Source organism: Rattus rattus, chromosome 11, assembly GCF_011064425.1.
Source record: "Rattus rattus isolate New Zealand chromosome 11, Rrattus_CSIRO_v1, whole genome shotgun sequence".
NCBI classification, from domain to species: Eukaryota; Metazoa; Chordata; class Mammalia; order Rodentia; family Muridae; genus Rattus; species Rattus rattus.
In genome coordinates this window covers 26,162,255-26,186,250 of record NC_046164.1, presented here as the reverse complement: position 1 = coordinate 26,186,250, position 23,996 = coordinate 26,162,255, and the positions used below count along the sequence as shown (strand labels likewise).

The following is a 23,996-nucleotide window of genomic DNA, read 5'->3' as shown; positions in this document are numbered from 1 at the left end:
TTCTTCAGAATGTCTCAGGGATTTATTCAGACGCTTTCATATCTGAATGCTCTTTGTGCAAAGTTGTAAGGTACTTCTCTTTCCTTCTCCTCTTGAGCAGTTTAACAGATCTCGTAAACTTCCCAGTCTTCAACAGCCATAATTACATGCTTCCTCACCTGTACCCATGCAGTAGATCATGGAGCTAAGTAAGGTATTGGAAATGGCTCAGTGGAGACAATAAATCTACTTCTACTGTAGCCTGGCATTTGACTCTCTTAAATAAATAAGTACACAGAGCACTAAGCATATTCTTACCCCCCCCCCCCCACCCACACACACACACACACACACACACACACACCACACACACACACACACACACACACACACACACACACACACAGTGAAGAGCTTACTTCATGCACATTAGTATAGCTTAAAACATGGATCAGCCTTGTATTACATGGTGGATCATTGATGACATTTAAGTTAATACTAATTCTCCCAATTTGTATTGAATATTGGATGAAAGTACTAAAAATCAATCTTTTGATTTTAAATGGAGACTGGGTTACAGAGTATACTGTCTCTGAGGCTAAGAAATGGGATTTTTTTTTTACCAAAAGGAAATGAAAGTATCAGAGAACGGGTACATTCTTTATAATCCATTTCACTGCTGTGGAGCTGGGATCTTGGTGTTTGGATAACAGAAAATTGAGATTAGAAACGAATGAAACTGTAGGAGTAGAAGTCCTTACAATAACGCAGTGCGTTGATGGGGATTGTTGCTGTGGGAAAAAATTGAACTGCAATGAAAGAAATATTTTTAAAGTATGCAGTCAGATAGCTTCATGTGTCAATGAAAACCTCATACAAGGATTTAAAATAATTCATTTCCTAAGTACATGATTGTATACTTGATTATGATAATTTGTTTTTAAAAAGCAAGGTGTACATAGAAGAACTGGTTGGGATGGAAAGAATATAAGGGTCAGGAGCTGATCACTGCTTTAAATCATGTTCTGCTGTGCAGAGGACCTGGGTTTGATCCCCAGCTTCCAGGTCGGGCAGCCCATCACCACCTTTAACTCCAGCTCCAGGAGATATGATTCCTGCTTCTGTCCTGCCTGAGCACGTACTTGCCTAAGCTTTGCGTCGACACCTATATTCATATAATTTTAAAAATAAATAGAAACAAGAGAAAAACAATAGTATCGATATTTTTAACATATTTTAAAAGTATAGGAGAATGCAAGAAAATAAAAACATAGGGCAGAAAAACAATGAATGGAGAGGTAGTAGGGATGTGGTGTGAGCTGTAGAAGAAGTGTTATTAAGTCATTTCTCCTGTGTTAGACTGTGTGCTATTTATGTGTATTGGAGACGGTGGTCAGCTGAGTTTGTTTGCAGATAGAGAAAGAAAACTTATTATTGGATAATTGATGCGAGGAGGAGACTATTCAACCTCATCCATATGGTAATTTATGTATATGAATTGGAAGGCACAGAATAGGTATCGTAATCATTTAAAAATATCAAAGGCCATTAATATAAAGACGGGAACAGTCAACACATATTTCCCTGAAAGATTAAGATAGTACCCATGAGAAGTACTTGGAAGTCTTTTCTACCTACAAGGATATCCCCCAAAGTTAACAGTTTACAGTAATATACATATTGACCGTATCATTATGGGAGGTACTTACACAGAAAGAGAATGAAACCATCATAGATCTTGCAAGGAAGTGTATAATAACAGAGAAATTGAGGTCCTATAATCAAATCCAATGTATCCTGGCATTAATAATTTAACCATGCTTACATAAATAGGATGATATTATTCAGCATCTGGTAAGAGACAGGCACTCAACTGAACTTTAGTTTCTAAAACGGCTGTAAATGTGGGAACTTCAGAGAAACATAAATGCATTGTCTAGAATCATTGGCAGACTGAGGTCTTCAGTCACTTTTACAGAGATTAAAGAGACATATCAGAAAGTCTCTGCTCCTTGAATACACATTGGGGGAGTGCTGGTTTCTTTCTCCCAGCCTATGGTGACAACTATGCTTTCTATTTGTGATGGAGTTATTCCTGTGTTAGCCTTTAAGCTCACATTCTGACCTGCCCTTCTTCTTTGTGCAATAATATCTCTCTTCCTTCCTACTGGAAAGAAATATCTCATTGATTTAAGGGTTCAAACAAAATAATTCAGTATATTTCCACCACTGCAAAATTTTTGATTATATTTGCAAAGATTTTTGTCACATGAAGTGACACTAAAAAGGGATCTCTCTTGTCTAAGGAAACTATTTTTTGTTTTTAATTTGTGTGTCTGTATATGTGTGTATACATACATATATATACATATATACATATACATATACATACACACACATACACACACACACATATATATATGTATATATATATGTATATATATATATATATATATATATTTACATGGTACCAGATTTCCAAAGGACATTTTTTCATATTTCCTTTTTTTGTTCCCTATTTTTATTTATTTATATTTCAAATATTATTCCCTTTCCCCCACCCAATCACCCACCTTTCCCCGCCTCCCCGTCCTGACATCCCCCTACACTGGACTTTCTAGCTTTTGCAAGACCAAGGGCTTCTCCTCCTGTAGCCATCCTCTGCTACATATGCAGCTGGAGCCATGAGTCTGTCCATGTGTACTCTTTGGAAGGTGGTTTAGTCCCTGGGAGCTCTGGTTGGTTGGCATTGTTGTTCTTATGGGGTTGCAAACCCTTTCAGCTCCTTCAATCCTTTCTCTAATTCCTTCAGTGGGGACCCTGTTCTCAGTTCAATGGTTAGCTGCTAGCATTTGCCTCTGTATTTGTCATGCTCTGGCAGAGCTTTTCAGGAGACAGCTATAACAGGCTCATGTCAGCATGTACTTTTTGGATTCAACGATATTGTCTGGGTTTATTAGCTGTATGTATATGGACTGGATCCCCAGATGGGGAAGGCGCTGAATGGCCATTTCTTCAGTCTCTCCTCCAAACTTTGTCTCCATATATCCTCCTATGAATATTTTTGCTCCCCCTTCTAAGAAGGACTGAAGCATCCTCACTTCGGTCGTCCTTCTTCTTGAGTTTCATGTGGTCTGTGGATTGTATCTTGTGTAATTTGAGCTTTTGGGCTAATAACCACTTTTCAGTGAGTGTATACCATGTGTGTTTTTTTTTCAGGATGAATTTTCTAGTTTCATCCATTTGCCTATAAATTTCATGAAGTCTTTGTTTTTAATAGCTGAGTAGTATTCCATTGTGTAAATATTCCACATTTTCTGTATCCATTCCTCTGTTGAAGGACATCTGGGTTCTTTCCAGCTTCTGACTATTATAAATAAGGCTGCTTTGAGCATAGTGGAGCATGTGTCCTTGTTATATGTTGGAGCATCCTTTGGGTATATGCAAAGGAGTGGAATAGCTGGTTCCTCAGGTAGTACTATGTCCAGTTTTCTGAGGAACCACCAGACTGATTTCCAGCGTGGTTGTACCAGCTTGCAATCACACCAACAGTGGAGGAGTGTTGCTCCTTCTCCACATTCTTACCAGCACCTGTTGTCACCGGAGTTTTTGATCTTAGCCATTCTAACTGGTATGAGGTAGATTCTCAGGGTTATTTTGATATGCAATTCCCAAGGAAATTTTATAAAATATGCCTTGACAACACACCATATCTTCTAACTGTCATTTTCCTCCCCTCTCTCTTCTATCATCAGTTACTGTACAATATCAGAAAAGTCAAACACCTGGCTCAGTGGTAGAGAACTTTTCTGGTACATGTAAAGTCCTAGTATCTATCCTCAGGACTGCAAGACAAACAAGGAAATGCCATTATTATCACCACTAAATTAAAATTATTTTTATAGACACTCATTATCTGTGTCTCTCTCTCCAATGTCTCATCTCTGTCTCTCATCACATCCCTTCCTGTTACAGCTACATTGAGCCAATGTAAATGTCTTCTCCACTGAAATCCTGGCAGAATACCACCCTAGCAGACTGATACCACATTTTTTCATTATAACAGGGTAGCAAATTGACTTTCTAAATATCTAGCTAGTAGGTATCAACACTTCTACTGTGAGCACAGTTTTGCTAGTTTCAAAGACAAACATTTTTTTTTAGTTGCACTGCAAAGTAAAATTCAACTCTGCTGTGCACATGCGTGCTTCTGTTTCCCATCAGCCTCGTGATTATGGACCCAATTACTTCCATAAGAGACATTTGTAAATCTCAAAGGGAAAGGAGGCAGCACTCACATAAAATGGCAAAGCAACTACAAGAAGTTGTAACTCACTGCACATTACTGGAAACACTTGAAAGCATCTGTTGCCAAATGAGCACTCCAGATCTGCAGAGATCTGGCAGATAAAAATCCCCGGAACGCTGGCTTTCTCCTGGCAATCATTTCTGCCCCATGAATCTAAGTTTTGGTCTGTTGTTGGCTTCTTTCCTTCTTCACAAGTTTGATTACGTTGTTATTGTCTTTCCATCCGTGTCTGCCTCTGGAACTCTAACAGACCTTGTACTTGCTGTGTACTGCTAGGCTCGAAACGAGCAATCCTCCTGCCCTGCTCCGCACGTGTTGTAATGGCAGGTTGGCTTTGCCATCTGGCCTTCTCTGCATCTGTTTTCCTCAGGGGTCTTATTTCAAAGCTGGGAAGAACTCAGAGCTCATAGTTCTTGTTCTGCAATGCCATGAGGACTGGAGCAAGACCCCACCATGCCATTTCAAAGCCAGATGTGGCAGCGCACGTGTGTAATATTACAGGAATAAACAAGAGACTGAGGGGCTCCCTGGTCATCCATTCTAGTCCTGTGAATAAGCCTGACTATTGAGAGACAGTGTCCCTGGACACAAGATAAACAATTCCCAAGGAATGATGCTCAGGATTGCCCCTCTGCCCCCTGCCCCCTCCGAGAAAGAGAGAGAGAGAGAGAGAGAGAGAGAGAGAGAGAGAGAGAGAGAGAGAGAGAGAGAGAGAGAGCCTTGTATCACAAAGTTGAGGGATACTCTGGGGTGGGTGGCAGAAAAGGTGAATATGAGCTAAAGTAAGTGATACATGTGTATGAAAATTTCTTAATAAGAATATACTTTTCGTCAGACTTGAAGCAGTTGTTTGACTTTGTGTAAGAGACAGGCATAATTTATAACACCACTATTTTATGTTCATATAAATTTGTCATACATAATACACCATAAGAACAACTTCCACCCTTATTTATAGAGCCTCTTCTCCCTCCACCGCAGCCCCCAAGCAATCAGAGATGTTGTCAAGACAACATCTCATTAATCCCTGCCAAGGATCTTGTAGGTGTTACGATGCGAGTTTTATAGATGTGGAACAAGCAAGCATATGCTTTTGTTCACAAATTTCATAAACAGATAAATCATTCTAGCCTTGTGCTATGTGTCAGTTAAAGGGAGGTCATTGGAAGGAGGTGGCTAATGTGACACATGAAAAATACACCAACATATATAACGAACAACAGAGGAAACAGAGGAAACAATGATTCAAACAGAGGAAACTGAAGCATTTTGTAGTCTTAATTGAAAGATCCCAAAGGAGCCTGAACAACTCCCTTTCTCTTGTCTGTTGGTTTGTTTTAAGCACCAAAATGGTAGTAAAGCATAGAATCTTAGCTTCTATGGGTGCAGTGTGAAGATCATTCTTAAATATTGGGCCCTGGTGAGGTCTCTCTGCCAATTTTCCAGATGACAAGGCCTCTAGGTGGATAGACAGACTCAACACATTTTTTTTCCTAGACGTACACAGCAGCAACTATGGAACTGACAGAATGTTCACATGCATAGCAGAGCAAACCATTTCATAATTATGTATGTTTTTTAAATATTTATTTCTCTTAAATAGTCTAAAGAGGAAAGCAGGACTTTCTCCCCTAAATGATGTATTCACTAGCTACAAATTGTGATTTCTTTATGGGACACCACCAGAGGTTGATTTCACTCAATTCCTTGGGGATTTCCTCATTCCTCTCATATCACTTGAGCCTAATTATATTTTGTACATATTTTTAATTTTATATACATGAATCAAAATAAGAAAAATGTCTTTAAAATAAATCATCCCATATGTGTTTTTAAAATAATTTGTAACTATTACTTGGACGGTGCTTCAGAAATTACAAGAAAAGTATTTCTGCTCCATAGTAACTGCAGTAGTATGATTTGTGTGTGTGTGTGTGTGTGTGTGTGTGTGTGTGTGTGTGTGTGTGTGTGTGTGTGTAGTTTATGATGGTAGTGGATGTGTTTGGTATTTGGTCTGTATATGTATACAGTGTGTATGTGGTGTGTGTTTGTTGAGACAAAGCATAGACTCAAATCTGAAACAGGAAAATCTATGAACACTGGAGAATTATTTAAAACAAAATAAAACTAGTACTTTGATATGAACTCAAACCGACTACATGTGGGTCAATAAGAGAAAAAAATTCATCCAACCGTAAAAAGGTTTAAGTCTGAAAGCAGTATTTGAAATAGGCTTCGAGCCTTTATTTTTCGTATTGCTTGTTTTTTGAAACAAACATTTTTATATAGCCCTGGCTGTCTTGGCTTTTTTATGCAGACCAGACCAGTGTATGCCACCATGTTTAGTGGGCTTTGAATCTTTAAGAAAAAGCAATAAGATTGTGGGAGTTGGAGGGGAGGATACTATAATAGGAATCTATTTTATAAAAACATCTATTTTTAATAAAAAATAGTAGAAAAGATCACTGTTAGAGACTTCCTTTAATGCATTCTTCACTAAACAAATACATTTTCTCACCATAATGTTATATTTAATCTGTTTATGCTGTTTTGTAATAGTTTTAGAGATCATACAAATAAATTTTCTGAACTACCTGAGTGAAAAAGAGAAATACAAGTAATAGTTCATGTTTTTATAAAATGATAATTTTTTTAAGGGAGACAGGAGGCACACACACAGTTTGTGATCGTGAGATCATAGATTTTTGTGGAGGGATGGTGGGGGAATTCTGTTAACATGGTGTACTCTAGAGAGTGAAAAGTTTCCAAATGTCCATACGTTAAAAGATAGGTCCCTAGACGGAGGCTACTGGCTGGATTAAAATGGTTGGAGAGTTGGTCAACTTTATTGGGAAATGTTAAATCACTGGGATCCTGTCTTGGAAGATGTTGGAGTACCTATCTGTCTGTCTTCTGTGTCCTGGAAGTCATGAATTAGTGCCTCCCCTGCCATGAAGTGAGCACTCAGTCATCTCCCCTCTGCCATGATTTTCTGCCTTTCTCTGGGAGCAAAGCAAGGGAGCCCTCTGATCCTTGAGGGAAGCAGTTGAATTTTCGAGCAAAACTAAATGTTTCATCCTCATAGTTATCTGGGTATTTTGCCTCAAACATGGAAACATGATTAGCATACTACTTCACAGTGTGTTAGGAGAATCCTTAGTAACACACCAAGTGGTGAATGCAAGCTGCCAGACGAATGGTGGTGTCAGTTTACACAGACAGACTCCGAGGCAGGAGGATCATTGCAAGACTTTTGTGAAGTAACATGGTAAAGGCACAGTTTCTGTCTCTATGGAATCTGTATTTTGCACTAGAAGACACAGTATAAATAAATAAAACATAATAAAAAACAACTACTGAGATAATTAGAAGACTAAGCTAGTAAGGAGCATGACCATAGGAAAATACAGAAACTACCAATTTCTGCTTTAATTATGATGTTCTTTTCCCTTCTTTTTATCCTTTATTCCTTCCTTTCTTCCTTCCTAGATCTTTATTTGTTCTGTTTGTCTTTTTTGTTATTCAATATAATTTAATTGAAATACAATTACACCAATCCCTTCTCTGCTTTTCCTCCTTCTAACCTGTCTCATATGCCCTCTCTCCAATCCTCTATTTGCCTCTGTCTTCTCATCTCAATGGCCACAGACAGACAGACACACAGGCACACACAGGCACACACACACACACACACACACACACACACACAAACTTACTGAGCCTGTTTTTCGTTGTGTGTGCGTATATATGGTTTTAGGGCTGACTGTATTGTATTGAATAAACATGGGATGATTCCTATAATAACCAAATTCTCCCTCTATCAGCAGTCACTACTTTTCTGCATTTCTTTGTTTTGGGATGTAACTCAGATTTTCCCCTTTCCGTGTTTGTATATCTATTGCTTCTGTCAGCCCTTTTAGGATACACAGCCTCGGTGTAGATTTCCTGATTCTGTGGCTCTTAAATCTCTCTGACCCTCTTCTAAGATGCTCCCTACATTAGGTTCAGGATTTGTGTAGTCACAGAGGCTGGGTTCCCTGTAATCCATTGATCTCTGAATTTTATCCAGTTGTCGTTTCCTTTAATGATTTCGATTTTCATTAAAAGAAAGTTTCATTGACGAGGCGTAAGGATTACACTTAACTGTGGTTGTAGGATACATTTTTAAAATATAATTAATAATTATGGCAGTCTAGTAAAGTGACCATAGTAGTATTTGTTTTAAGATCCATAACTCCACCATCCCTTTGTAACTGAATGTTTCTAATAAAAGCTATGCTCTGTTGAGCAGATCCTTATTCCAATAAGACAGCTATTGGTTACCACCAAGGCATGTGTGCCATTACTGCACTGTTAAGGTTATTCTGACATTCTGATCACCGTTGTGATTCATAGGCATCATGGGTGGAGAGACCAATTGATTGCTTCTCATATTTGGCAGTTTGCATAGTCTTTTCTGGTATTATGAATTCAAGACCACAGGAAGGATTTTTTTTCCAAAGTCAGATCTATATAAAAGGATCCGAGCTCTGTATCGTAAGTATACGACATCTTCAACAATAGAGACTTATCCTTAACCCCTAAGAGGCATCCCCATTGTTTTGCCAGTCACATGGACTACCCTGACCAATCACTTGAAGAAGTGTTGTTCATGACTGGGAGTTTTATAGGTTGTCTAATGCTCTTGTGGGGGAAATTGTCAGCTTGAATGTCATAGCTTTACTGAAAATTATATAAATTAAATATTGCATATGTTATATATAACTTTAGGTAACTACAACTGCTGAGGCTTTATCAAACATTATTAGTGTTTTTTCTTAATTCTTCTTCAGCCATAAATGTGGTAATTCCAATAAAAAATAGAAGAAATATACAGAAAGGCCTTCATTTTCCTTAATACAAATTACTTTTTCTGGATTTAAATAACCTTTACTTGAAGATGAATGCTTCTCCTATGTGAAACTTCAATTCGTAATTGGAATTTCAGTAATCTATGATAAAATGTATTCTGTTTCTTCATTCAATTCAAAAACATCATAGTTTTTCACATCTGTGCGTGCAGTATTTAAGCTTCAGTTACATATGCATTCATTTACCATAGAAGTTCTGACAACTGATACTAGGACCATTGCCAGGGATCTGGTGCATTTTTGAGGTTCCTCTAAGTAATTGTTCCATATACATATGGATATACAATGGAGTTTTGTAGAATCACAAGCCTTCGTTTCTCCTGTCATTTGTGCAACTGCTTAATACTTAAAATCCTTATGATGCGTTGCTCTTTCTATCCAAGCACCACATAACCATTCACACACAATTGAATTTAGCACCTCTAAAAGGTTATTTTCCTTCTGGGAATTATATCTGCTGCAGAGAAATTTTACATACCCAGTACTTTGAATCATCACTCAGCATAGAAAGAGATTAAAATACAATTTGTAAGTTGTGAAGTTGTATATAGACTTCATTTATAAACAACTCTATTAAAAAGGGCTCTAGTGTGGTCTGATGACTGAGAATATCCACATTGCATTACAGAGCTTACAAGCATCTTGACAGATACAAGAACTGACATTTAATTTCTATACCATACTCTCTTCCAAATGGCCGAGAAAGTTACCATTTTCTTCCTTTTTATTGCAATATAAAAATATCCCAATAGAATTCATCCAAAGCTTTATTTTGCTGTTCAACAAATTTGGGGCTATTGTGATATCGTCTATTCTATTTTGTTTGATGCACTATTTTTTCTTTTACATTTCAAATGTAATTCCGTTTTCCCTCTATAAATCTGGCAGCCTATCCTCCTCGCCTACTTCTATGAGGATGCTTTCCCCCCTCCCTCCTGCCTCCCAACCCTGACATTCCCCTACAGCCATGGGTCCATTCCTATGTACTCTTTGGATAGTGGTTTACTCCCTGGGAGCTGTTAGGGGTTGGGGGCAGGTCTGGTTAGTTAATATTGTCGTTCTTCTTGTGGGATTGAAAAACCCTTCAGCTCATTCAGTCCTTTCTCTAATTCCTCCATTGGGGACCTCATTCTCAGTCCAATGGTTGGCTGTGAGTATCCACCTCTGTATTTGTCAGGCTCTGGCAGAACCTCTCAGGAGACAGCTATATCATGCTCCTGTCAGCATGCACTTATTAGAATCCACAATATTGTCTGGGTTTGATAGCTGTATATGAGATAGAACCCAAAGAAGGGCAGTCTCTGGATAGCCTTTTCTTCATTCTTTCCTCCACATTTTGTCTTCCATATTTTTGTTCCCGCTTCTAAGAAGGACTGAAGCATCTGCACTTTGGTCATCCTTCTTCTTGAACTTCATGTGGTCTATGGATTGTATCTTGGGTTGTACAAGCTTTTAGGCTAATATCTACTTATCAGTGAGTGTATACCATGTGTGTGTGTGTGTGGTGGTTTTGTGTGTGTGTGTGTGTGTGTGTGTGTGTGTGTGATTGGGTTACCTCACTTAGGATATTTTCTAGTTCCATCTATCTGCCTATAAATTTCATGAAGTCATTGTTTTTTATAGCTGAGTAGTACTCCATTGTAAATGTATCACATTTTCTGAATCCATTCCTCTATTGAAGGGCATTTGGGTTCTTTCCGGCTTCTGGCTATTATAAAGAGGACTGCTATGAACATAGTGGGGCACGTGTCTTTGTTATATGTTGGGGCATCTTTTGGGTATGCCCAGGAGTGGTACAGCTGGGTCCTCAGGTAGCAGTATGTCTAATTTTCTGAGGAACCGCCAGACTGATTTCCAGAGTGGTTGTACCAGTTTGCAATCCCACCAACAATAGAGTAGTTTTCCTGTTTCTCCACATCCTTGTCAGCATCCGCTGTCACTTGTGTTTTTGATCTTAGTCATGCTGATTAGTGTTTTGATTTGCATTTCCCTGATGACTGTGGATGTTGAACATTTCTTTAGGTGGTTCTCAGCCATTTGATATTCCTTAGTTGCGAATTCTTTGTTTAGCCCTGTATCCCATTTTTAATAGGGTTATTTAATTCTTGGGAGTCTAACTTCCTGAGTTCTTTGTATATATTAGATAGTAGCCCTTTATCGGATTTAGGATATGAAAAGATCTTTTCCCAATCCATTGGTTACCCTAGCAGTTTCTTTTTTGTTACTCCTATGTTTGTGGTATCATTGCTCAAACACAGGTATTCACTCTCTCTTTCTAAGAAACACACTGTACTAAGCCACATACCTAGTTTTACAGTTGCCTTGAGTTAACACTTTTGGAAAACTGATGAGGGGACTTTCATTTTCTTAAATAACTCATTCTTGAACATAAGAGTTTAATTAGAATCGCAATGGTAAATTAATCTAGACTCTGGATTAATAATAGTTTATCAGAAATAGAAATTTAAAGGTTACAAATACCTTACATATATATTATCCACACATTTAAATTTTACTGTGGCCATGTGAACAGGTATTACCATTTTAATTTTATTTCAATAAATAAAACAAAAAATTCAGAATCAAAGACATTGAAACTAAGGCCCTATTTATTTATGCATAGTAAATATGAGCAGAGCCAGAATTACAATGAAATTATTTGGATTCCTTAGTCTCTGGGTCAATTTGAAATGAATAATAGTGTTCCATTTCCATCTTCAACAGCACAGGGTTACATATTCTTATCAATAGCAATTAGTATTTGAGCATACCAGAATCAATCAAAATACTTCACATATATATATATATATATATATATATATATATATATATATATGTATGTATGTATATCCCTTGCAAAAACTTGTTGGAATTCAAACAGAAGAAATTCGGTCTCCCAAATTTAAAATATAGTCATAAAAGACAAAGTTTGGACATTCATTGCTGAATTAAATGTAGTCAGAGATGAAAAAGTTTGGACATTGCTGAACTGGAGTGTAAAACCACACTGAACAGATTATGCAACCTTAGTGTTCTCTTGCCTAGGTTTGAAGAATAAAAATATGTACAATAAAATGAATATTAGTTGATAATGTTCTTCTAGGACTAACCTTCATTGAGCTTGTAGAAAGTTGTACTTGATATACTATAAAGTACACATAAATTGAAATTGTTCTTTTCTCCTAGGAATTAATTTAATTCATGATAAAAGTTTCCTTCATTTTCATTTTTTAATTTAGATAATTTCATGATAAAAAATTTAAGGGGTTGCATTGTTTGTGTATTATTTGGGGCTACATACATACATTTCTCTGCATTTTGGGCAGTGTCTTTCTATAATGTCCTCCATCTGTTGCAAGATAAAGTTTCCTCGATGTGAGTGAGAGCTACACTTTTCTGTGGGTAAAAGCATATTTAGGATGCAGTTAAAATTATAATTTTCATGATAATTATTGTAAATATTTTAACAGATTATTTCCAAGAGAATACATATTTTATTTCTCTTAATTCAACTGTAGGATTGCTATTGTTCTTTAACATTTATTGAATGATATTATATACTTTTTGAAAAACTGACACTTTTTGAAATTGTTCTGTTATGTAGTTTACCTCAAATAGCAAAACCACCTATTTTGAAGGAGTATTATATTTTAGCTATATGTAGTCATCATAATTTTAAACCTATATATTGCATCGCAGTTTCAAATTTCTCCAACAAAGCAGGCAGGGAAAATGATGAGGAATTTGAGGATTCTGTTTAAATCAGTTTCTACTAGTCAGACAGCAGGAACAGGAATGACATATTCATACCTGGGGCTGAGCCCACTGCCTTACTTAAGTGAGCAGTGCCATTTCCTGTTTTGTAGTGGAAAAGTAAGTACACAAAGGGCTGTGTTCAGGATCCTGGTTGTCACAAAAAAAAAAAAAAGCTTCTTCTAGAGGCACAGATCCAAGACTGGAAGAATTTGTATGTAGTATCTTCTGTTTTTCACTCCCAACGTTAGGAGTAAGAAAATAAATGAACAAAGACCTTCCTTTCTGCATGATAAGATTCATGATCTTGTATTGAAAGGTCACTAAATAGAACTCTAAAAGGTTTCTGGTGTAAGTAGTAAATTGGCTTTCTGCGTGTTTGCATGTACTAACACAAGGCTGCTCTCCAACCTCGAAGATTCAGGCTAGAGGAACACTTTTCCTTCAAATAGACATTCTTAAATTACAATAGAAAACACAGGTCCCATTTCATGAGGTCCCATTTATTAATTGTTGATCTTAGAGCCTGAGCCATTGGAGTTCTATTCAGGAAATTTCCCTCCTTGTGAATGAGTTCAAGGCTCTTCCCCACTTTTGTTTCTATTAGATTCAGTGTATCTAGTTTTATGTTGATGTCCTTGATCCACTTGGACTTGAACTTTGTGCAGGGTGATAAATATGGATATAATTTCATTTTTCTACATACAGACTGCCAGCTAGACCAGCACTATTTGTGGAAGATGTTATTTTTTTCCACCGTATGTTTTTCACTCCTTTTTCAGAGATTAAGTATCCATAGGTGTGTGGGTTTACTCCTGGGACTTCAATTCTATTCCATTGATAAACCTGTTTCTGTACCAATACTGTGTGAATTTTTATCATTATTGCTTTGTAGTACAGCTTAAGATCAGGGACAGTGATTACCCAGAAGTTCTTTTGTTGTTGAGACTTTTTTTTGGCTATCCTGGGTTTTTTGTTTTTTCATATGAAGTTGAGAATTGCTCTTTCCAAGTCTATGAAGAATTGTGTTGGAATTTTGTTTGGAACTGCACTGAATCTGCAGATTGCTTTTGGTAAAATGGCCCTTTTTTACTATGTTAATCTACCAGACCTTGAGCTTGGGAGATCTTTCCATTTCTGAGATCTTCTTTGATTTCTTCAGGGATTTGAAGTTCTTGTCATACAGATCTTTCACTGGATTGTTAAGAGTTACACCAAGATATTTTATACTATTTGTGACTACTGTAAAGAGTGTTGTTTCCCTAATTTCTTTTTCAGCCTGTTTTTCATTTGTGGAAAGGAAGGCTATTGATTTGTTTGAGTTAATTTTATATTCAACCATTTAGCTAAAGTTGGTTATCAGCTGTAGGAGTCCGGCAGAATTCTGTGGGTTGCTTATGTATACTATCTTATTATCTGGAAACAGTAACACTTTGACTTCTTCCTTTACGATTTGTATTGCCTTGATCTCCCTTTGGCCAATTGCTCTAGCTGGAACTTCCAATTCAATTATTTTCTACCTTTTCCTTGTCTCTTTCAGGACCACCTCAGAAAATAGTGTCACCCAAACAAGAACATGAAGACAGGAAATGTGACAAAGTCACAGACAAAGGAAGTGAAAGTGGGACTTCCTGCAATGAGCTCTCCACATCCAGCTGTGACAGCCACTCAGAGGCCAGCACTCCACAGGACAACCTGGTCAACACTCAGCAGGCTGTAGCTCAGCAGCCTAACACCTTAACCTTGGATAGACCCTCCCGGAAAGCCCCTGTTCAGTGGATGCCGCCACCAGACAAGCGCAGAAACAGTGAACTCTTTCAGTCACTCATCAGCAAGTCCCGAGAAACAAATCTCTCCAAAAAGAAGGTCTGCGAGAAGCTAAGTGTGGAAGAAGAAATGAAAAAATGTATTCAAGATTTTAAAAAAATCCACATTCCAGATTGTTTTCCAGAGCGCAAACGCCAGTGGCAATCTGAACTGCTCCAAAAGTATGGGTTGTAGTAATGATGATGTTCTGGGCGTGTTTCGATGGCATTCAATGTTTACTACAATGTCACCGCCTAACTAACTGATGGCTGGTGTGATTCTTGCTGCTCTTCCTTTCTGTGAACAGTGGATGTGGGACAGTATTTTTTTCATTACTTTTATTGTTGTTTTTAGAAACATAATTTTAAAAATGAAACCAACAAGTGTGTGTCAAAATGGTGTAGCTATCTAATTCAAGCCATTTTGTAATAATGAGCGTATAATGTGCATGATCAAGAAACTTAGAATCTTGATTTTCGAGCTGTGGTTGACTGGACATGTTTGTCATTCTGTAACTCACAAAACAACAAGTCATCATATCACACCGATTGAGACAAGAATGTAGATGAAATGACATGAAATAAAAATTTAAACGATGGTTTTAGGACCCAAATATACAACTGTTTAAATGTTAATGCAATAAAACAAGTATTATTTTTTGCATGAACACAATGTTACAAATAAATCTCAAGAAATAGGGAAGAAGCTGTTTGTGGCTTTGAAAGAAAAAATATTAAAAAATAAAGCAAATATATATACGTAAATATATATAATAGTTTCAGGCAAAGCCTGTAATTGTAAACTGTCTAGGATTGAACTTTTTTGTTCCAGATCTGTGGTTCTTTTGTGTAGATGTAAGGTGTTTTCGTATGTTAAGATGGTGTAAATATGCTTTATTCTGTTATGTTATAGCATCAACATTCATCTATCAAAACTAATCATGAATATTTCTGTGAAATGAGTCTTTTTACATCAGGCTGTGAAACTGGTATAATGATGATTTAAAAGATTCCATTATCATGTTAATCAAAATAATTGAAGGAAATGGCAAAGAGCTTTATGTGTTTATTAAAAATGGAAAATGTGTTAGAATTCCTTAATTTCTTCTGACTTTTCTTTAAAAAATATTTTTATCATCTTTGAGGTTCATTTAAAACACCATATTATAGAATGGTTGACAAATTCAAATGTTGGAAAGATTGAACATAATTCAAACTGAAGAAGAGAGCCAGATCGTTGTGTCTTGCTTTATAAATCCTCAGTCCACAAAAGAAGAAAGAGCTCATTTGATATTATACTGAAATTTTATTTTCACTGACAACCAGAGTGAAATGCCTCTCCACAATAAATTGAGAAGTTATCTCTTACAAAGCAAGAGACAAAAATGTCAACAGCGTGCTGAAAGGTCACTCTTGATGAAAAGTGTTTTCTTCCCCAGTACGTGGGGACAGGCACATCCTGATCAAAAGCCACACAATTATGCTTCAAACTCCACAGAAATAAATACAAAATATCATGAAGTTTAGCTAAAGAAAATAGGCTGAGAGAGGTAAAAATATCCTCAAGAATGAATTTCAGTTTCTTCTGGTGACTTAGAGATGGAGTGGGTGGTACTTGCAAAGTCCTTTCTTCAAGCAGACATAGGATTAGAACACCTTCATTTGCAACATTAAAAAAAAACTGCATTTATTTGTGGATCATTTTTGATTTTCCTAGTGCCATTATATAAAGTAGTATCTACAAAGTACTATAAAAGACACCTAAGACATGATTAACTTCCAGTTTTCTGTCAAGTTTTGGGTATATATCATCTCTCAATTTCTGCTTATAATTTCAGGAAGTTGACAGTTTCAGTATGGTTGGATATACATGCAAAACACTGGCCAGGTAATGGAGATTGACAGGATTCCAAGCTTCCCATCCAACATCTATCCTTCATCCTCTATGTATCTGACAAATAATAAAAGGTTTGCATTATAGGGATGATTTCAGAGGGTTGGAGCTCAGCAGGTAAAGAGCTTATTTTGTGTCTCTTGATGGCCAGAGTTCAGGTCTCCAAACCTAGAAAGGATCAGGCTAGCTAGTGAGAGAAGCTGATTCTAAAACATCTGGCTCTGTGAGTGATCCTTTCAATACACATGATGGAGAAGGATGAAGGAGGTAGCTGATATAAAGCTTTGGCTTCCATGCATACCTGAACTGCATGTGCCTACTCACATAAGTACATATGCAGAACACGTACCCATCTGTGCACGTGTACGCACACACACACACACACACACACACACACACACACACCCTGATTCACAGATACACACGCTAATACTCATTATCAACATTATAATGAGAAATTCCCTAGGATATAATTTACATAAATATGCAGCTATTTTTCATTGGTCTGGTATGGAAGTAGAACAAAATGATCATTCTATAGAAGTAACCATCACTATCAAACAGTAAATGTAGAATACAAAGTAGCAAGAAATCTAATAAATCACCTTTAATAAGTCACTCACTTCCAAAGACAGAACCCAAGCAAAGGCAGAAGGGGAAATTACTTTCCCCCACAATTCCCTTCAACATTCTTATTTCTTGCATATGCCTTCCATATTCCAACATAAGTAGAAGCCAGCTGGCCAAAAACATACACGTGAAAGGTCCTCACTCCCTATGAGACAAAGTCCAGACATAAATGGCAAGGATGATGATTGGAAAATCCCTTGACTCCTCTGCATGTTTTCTAATGAACTAGCTCAAGTAGAATTCTAATAGAAAGAATTCAATAGGAGTATGTTTTCTGTTCCACCTATCTCAGCTTCCTTAGAGAGTCATACACACAAGTCTGCATTCCTTCTTGATAAACAAGAATAAGAGTTCGGGGCATGGGATAAAAATTATCATATCTTAAGTTTTATTTGTCTGTTTTTTTTTCTACATAACCATATGGAAAGCACTTATTTGGAATGTCAGCAACACATTACCAAGCATCAATTATCACCCCTTTCCCTAAGGAAAGGCTTAAAGTCTGATTTTTTAAGCTTTTTTTTTTTCTCTCAATAGAGGCTAGAACTTGACTCACCTCTAGTAGCCATTAAAGGAAACAAATGAATCGACTACACAAAGGACGTTTTTAGTGAAGAAAAAGTGACATAAAGCATCAGAGGTAAGGTAGACTGAAATTGATTTATATTGCTTTCTTCCCTAATGATCAGGATGTGAAATGGATGAACCCCTCCCTGACAAGGCTGGAGCCCCCAGTGTAGGGTAATGTTGGGGGTGGGTGGGAAGAGGGGTAGATGGGGAGGGGGATACCCTTATAGCAAAAGGGGAGTGGGAGGGGAGAGAGGGCTTATTTCTGGGAAACTGGGAAAGGGAATAATATTTGAAATGTAAATAAGAAATATCCAATAAAAGAAAAAATTAAAAAAATAAAATGAAAAAAATCTAAAAAGAAAAAAAAAGAAATTGATGAGCACAAAAATGAAAAAAAAAAAAATGAGGATGTCTTCTTCCAAGATTGTTTCCTTCTGCTGGAAATGCTTTGTGGCCTCCAGTGAAATCCCAAATGCCAAACAAGAAAAGAAGTGAGTCAATGCTGAAGTTCACTGTTCTAGACGAGAGTTTAGAGTAGATTTTCAGATTTTTTATGTTTTGTTTTTGCTGACTATAAAACTCTACAAAAAGTCTGTAGGAAATCTAGGAATAATATAGATGCAGAAAATAATAGGGTGGTCATTTCACAGTTGGCTTATTCCCTCTTATTCTGAAACTGGGAGCTGAGAAAGCTAGCTTCATGGAATCTGTACTATTTACTGACCAAAGAAGACATTCTGACATTTGTCTGTACCTGAACAAATAACAAAAGAGGAATATAAAGCACAATAACTTCTATTACACATCAGGTTGGGCAAGTGTGTGTGTGTGTGTGCGTGTATGCGTCTGTTTGCATGCATGTGTGTGCGTGTGTGTGTGTGCGCGTGCACATGTGTGTGTGCCTGCACGTGTGTGTGTGCACGTGCGTGCATGTATATGTGTGCGTGTGTGCATGTGCATGCGTGTGTATGTGTATGTGTGCATGTGTGTGCATGCACGTGTGTGTGTATGCGCACGCGTGCACGCGTGTGTGCGTGTGTGTGTGCGTGCATGTGTGTGCGCACGCTTGCATGCTCATGCCTATGTATATGTGCTACTAAAGTCAGCAACTCAAATAACAAGTTTTGAAATTGAACTTTTAACAAACAGGTACCAATCCATGTTAATATAGATGAATTACTTTGATATCTACATGGTTAGGAATGTTAAAATGTTTTTACACAAAATGGAAACTAATCAATCATACATCATCAACAACAGCAACAGCAACACTACCATGTAAGAACTTGGATTGACAAAATATTTTAGGTAGACTATTCTAATACTGCTGTTTAAATTGCAAAGGCAGGATGATAAAAGAGAATAATTAATTGTTGTTTTTATTGTCATTTGATTGTTCCCCCTTTACTATCTATCACTGTAGTAGATTAGTCCTACCCCGTATATTGATTATGCCTGGTGTTCTAATGTAGAAGACCACCACTCTGAAAATCAGTCAGGAGGTTCCTCAGAAAATTGGACATAGTACTACCTGAGGACCCAGCTATACCACTTCTGGGCATATACTCATAAGATGCTCCAACATATACCAAGGACACATGCTTTTACTATGTTCATAGCAGCCTTATTTATAATAGCCAGAAGCAGAAAAAACCCAGATGTCCTTCAACAGAGGAATGGATACAGAAAATGTGGTACATTTACACAATAGAGTACTACTCAGCTATTAAAAACAATGACTTCATGAAATTCATAGGCAAATGGATGGAACTAGAAAATATCATCCTGAGTGAGGTAACCCAGTCACAAAAAAACACAAATGGTATGCACTCAATGATAAGTGGATATTAGCCCAAATGCTCAGAATAGCCAAGATACAATTCACAGACCATATGAAGCTCAAGAAGAAGTAAGCCCAAAGTGTGGATGCTTCGTACTTTTTAGAGGGGGGAACAAAATAACTCACAGGAGGTAAAGGGTAAAAGGGACATGGGAGGAAAAGAGGAGGGGCAGACATAAGGGGAGGTAGGATCAGGCAATCAAGGAGACAGGGATACTACACAGAGGGTCAGGAATTTGAACAGAGGTGTGTAGCAATGGTGGATGGGGAACTGGGGGTAGCCACCAGCAAGTCCCAGATGGCAGGAAAGCATGAGGATCCCAGGACCCAACAGGGATGAGATTAGCTGAAATGCCCAACAAAGGGGAGGGAGAACCTATAGGGACCATTTCCAGAGGTTGGGCAAGGTCCGCAATTGGGAAATGGTGTCATTCTGAAGGAAAGACCATCAGAGACTTCCCACCTGGGGATCCATCCCATATACAGAAACAAAACGAAGACACTATTGCAGATGCCAAAAAGTGCATACCGACAGGAGCCTGATACAGCTGTCACCTGAGAGGCTCGGCCAAAGCCTGATAATACAGAGGTGGATGCTCACAGCCAACCACTGGACTGAGAAAAGGGACCCCTTTAAAAAGGACTGAAGGAGCTGAAGGGGTTGCCACCCCATTGGAAGAACAACATCAACCAATCAGACATTCTAGAGCTCCCAGGAACTAAACCAACAACCAAAGAGTATACATGGAGGGACCTATGGCTCCAGCTGCATATGTAGCAGTGGATGGCCTTGTCTGACATCAATAGGAGGAGAGGCCCTTGGTCCTGAAGACTCAGTTCCCCAGTGTAGGGGAATGCCATGGTAGTGAGGTAGGAGTGGGTGAGTGGGAGGTGGAGCACCCTCACAGAAGCAGGAGGAGAAGGGATAGTATAGGGGGTTACAGAGAAGGGATAGTATAGGGGGTTACAGAGAGAAAACTGGGAAAGGGGATAATACTTGAAATGCACTACATAAAATATACAATTACAAAAGGAAGAAAACGGTCTAGAAAACAGAATGATAGGAGTGGTCTTTAAGAAGAATTAACAAGAGTCCATAAAATTCCTATCCCAACTATAATGAGAAGTTCATCTTCAGACTCTCATGTTTATCCTAGCTGCAATAACTATTTTGGCCTCTGGGTATTAATGTTACTTTAGATCGCTTTATTTATTTTATATCCCAATTGCAGCTTACCCTCCCTTTTCCCCTCCCAGTCCCTCACACTCCACCCCTCTCCCAACTCGCCATCCATATACTCCTCCTCTGTTTCTCTGTGGATTTCTATCAGCCCTGGCATAACAACTTGCAGACTGATTCGGCTCCTCATCTTCTCCTAAGGCTGCACAAGGCAACCCACTAGGGGGAAAGGGTCCCAAAGGCAGTACACATACTCAGAGAGTTCCTGCTCCCAGTGCTATGAGTGACACAAAACTGAGCTACACAACCGTACTATATGTGCAGGGAGCTGTCAGGCCCGTGCAGACTCCTTGGGTGGCAGTTCAAACTCCGTGAGCCGTATGTGCCCAGTTTAGTTGATTCTGTGGGTTTTCTGGTGGTGTCCAATGACTACTCCTTCCATCCCTCTATTGCTGAATGCCTCAAGAACCATCTAATGTTTCACTGTGGGTCTCAATATATGTTTCCATCAATTTCTGGATAAAGCCTGTCTGATGACAGTTGGTTTAGATATCAATCTAAGTATAGTATAGCAGAAAAGCATTAGGGATCATTTCATTGACATTTTTTTCTCTTTGTTTTTGGTTCTATCATGAGCTTCTGAGCTATCCTGTCAAGAGCTCTCAGAGAGAAGCTTAAACTAGCAGCTGACCTTCCTAAGATGGGTCTGCCTTGGATTAAAAATCTACAATGGATTTGTCCCTGTAGGCAAGGCCCAGGAGAATTTATTTTTAGGAAAGATTGCTGATATTAATATGCTTTTTGTATTATTAAATATATATGATAATCACAGTGGATTAGCCCACCCTTATCAGCAGATCTCTGCAGAACAATGAAGATGTACTGTTGTCTTATGGTGATGCTATATGAACAAATAAATGGTTTTTAAATTCTTAATGATGATCCTATCAGAGGAAGCTAATTAGAGGATTTCTGAGGAAGATACTGAAGGTATATTTCTATTTCATAGTTTTTTGTATTTTTCTCTTGATTAAAATCTTCATCTCACTGTCTATTAGGAAAAAACAATTAAAATTTTCTTTACATAAAACTTCCTCCCCAGAGCCTGCCCCACATGTGCTCCATACATATATAGCCACCAAACTAGATAAGATGGATGAAGAAAAGAAGTGCAGGCTGACAGGAACCAGATATAGATCTCTCCTGAGAGAGATACAGCCAAAATACAGCAAATACATAGGCGAATGCCAGCAGCAAACCACTGAACTGAGAACGGGACCCCCGTTGAAGGAATCAGAGAAAGGACTGAAAGAGCTGAAGGGCTTGAGACCCCAAATGAACAACAATGCCAACCAACCAGAGCTTCCAGGAACTAAGCCACTACCTAAAGACTATACATGGACTGACCCTGGACTCTGACCTCATAGGTAGCAATGAATAGCCTAGTAAGGGCACCAGTGGAAGGGGAAGCCCTAGGTCCTGCCAAGACTGAACCCCCAGTGAATGTGATTGTTGGGGGGAAGGCGGTAATGGGGGAAGGATGGGGAGGAGAACACCCATATAGAAGGGGAATGGGAGGGGTTAGGGGAATGTGGGCCTGGAAACCGGGAAAGGGAATAATATTTGAAATGTAAATAAGAAATACTCAACTTAATAAAGATGGAAAAAATAAAAAATAACAATAAAAAGTCCCAGCCTTGTGTCCTAAACTGAATGAGATCAGACAGTTTAAAATTGGTGTGTGTAGCCTTTGACATCTTTTATAATCAACTCTATATGATCTTATTTCAAAGATGTATTTCCTGGCCACAGGAAAGCATCATTCTGAGTCAATCTGGCTGTAAGTGAGATTTTAGCGGGTGTCCGGGCCTCCAGGCCATGCTCTGTAAAAAACAAAACAAAAGAAAAAAAAAAAACAAAACAACAAAAAAACTTCCTCCCTTTTCTTTTCTTCTCTTCCTTGTCTGGTCTTCATGCTATATACACATGTGTTACGCAAAGAATAAACACAAAAGCACTCAAATATTTTGTATAGTTTTCCCCAGCTCTTTTTGCATACTTTAATGTTTCAAGTAAAATTTAATACTTCCTTTGTTATATCACTAATGTAATGTTTACTCTGAATATTAAAATAATTGTTAACAGATTTTCATGTTCTCTTCTACCTCACCCTAAACACAAGGAGAAAGATTTACCAGTATACTTGCTTATATTGGGTAACAGGGTAGAAAGGGAGAGAAGAAAGAACAGAACACACTCCTTTTCTAATAACTCCTGGTTTTATGTGATGTATTGTCACTTATATCATTTAACAGTAACAGCATAGCATTGTTTGTATACCATTTTATTATTTATTTATTTATCTATTTATTTGTAGGGAGCCGTATTGGATTTGGGCCTGGCCGCTTTTTGACTGCATGGCTCAAAGTGGCTAGGTGACCACAGATATTCACCCCTAAGATGACTGCCATAAAGTCTTGAGATTGTTGGACAAAAACCTCTCCCATGAATTTACGGCACAGGAAGATAACATTCAAGGGATGCCTCAGCTCGAGCAGATACCAGTTATCTCCTGAGTCAACACCCGGTGTCTCCACCGCCTGACCTCATCGTCTACCACCAGACCTCTTTGCCTCCTGCTATCACTGCCTATACCCTCACCCCTCCATCCTTCGTGTTTCACAAAGGACACTCCCCCTACCTGAAAGCCTTAAAAGCTGTAACGTTCACCCCAATAAATGAGACCTTGACAATAGAATCCTGCTTGGTCTCCTTCTTCTCTTCACCCCCATTTGGCCCACAGGTAGAAAGCCTCTTAGGGACCCTGAATAACTGGGCCCCTGCTGGCGGGGACATTTATTTGTGTCATTTTACATCCCACTTACTACCATCCTCCTAGCTACCCCCTCCCATAATTCCTTCCCCAATTACCCTCATCCCCTTCTCCTCTGAAGGAGTAGAGGCCTCAACTGGGTATTCCTCCCCCTGGTACATCAAATCCCTTCAAGGCTAGGTGCATCCTCCGCCACTGTGAGCTCTTTGGTTCGGTCTCTAAGAATCCCAAGGTTCCCGGTTATTTGACTCTGTTGGTCATCCTGTGGAATTCCTGTCCCTGGCCGTCTGTAA

The 23,996-nt window shown here is 38.3% G+C and overlaps 1 protein-coding gene across 1 annotated transcript in view; it reads left to right on the top strand.

Moving 5' to 3' along the window:
* Nucleotides 1-15,857, top strand: part of Kctd8 (potassium channel tetramerization domain containing 8) — a 236,070-nt gene extending 220,213 nt beyond the window's left edge. The window contains exon 2 of the mRNA XM_032916054.1: nucleotides 14,492-15,857. Within this exon, the coding sequence (XP_032771945.1) occupies nucleotides 14,492-14,952 (461 nt within the window). The 3' untranslated portion in view covers nucleotides 14,953-15,857. The remainder of the gene's footprint in view (nucleotides 1-14,491) is intronic.
* Nucleotides 15,858-23,996: the final 8,139 nt, after the last annotated feature.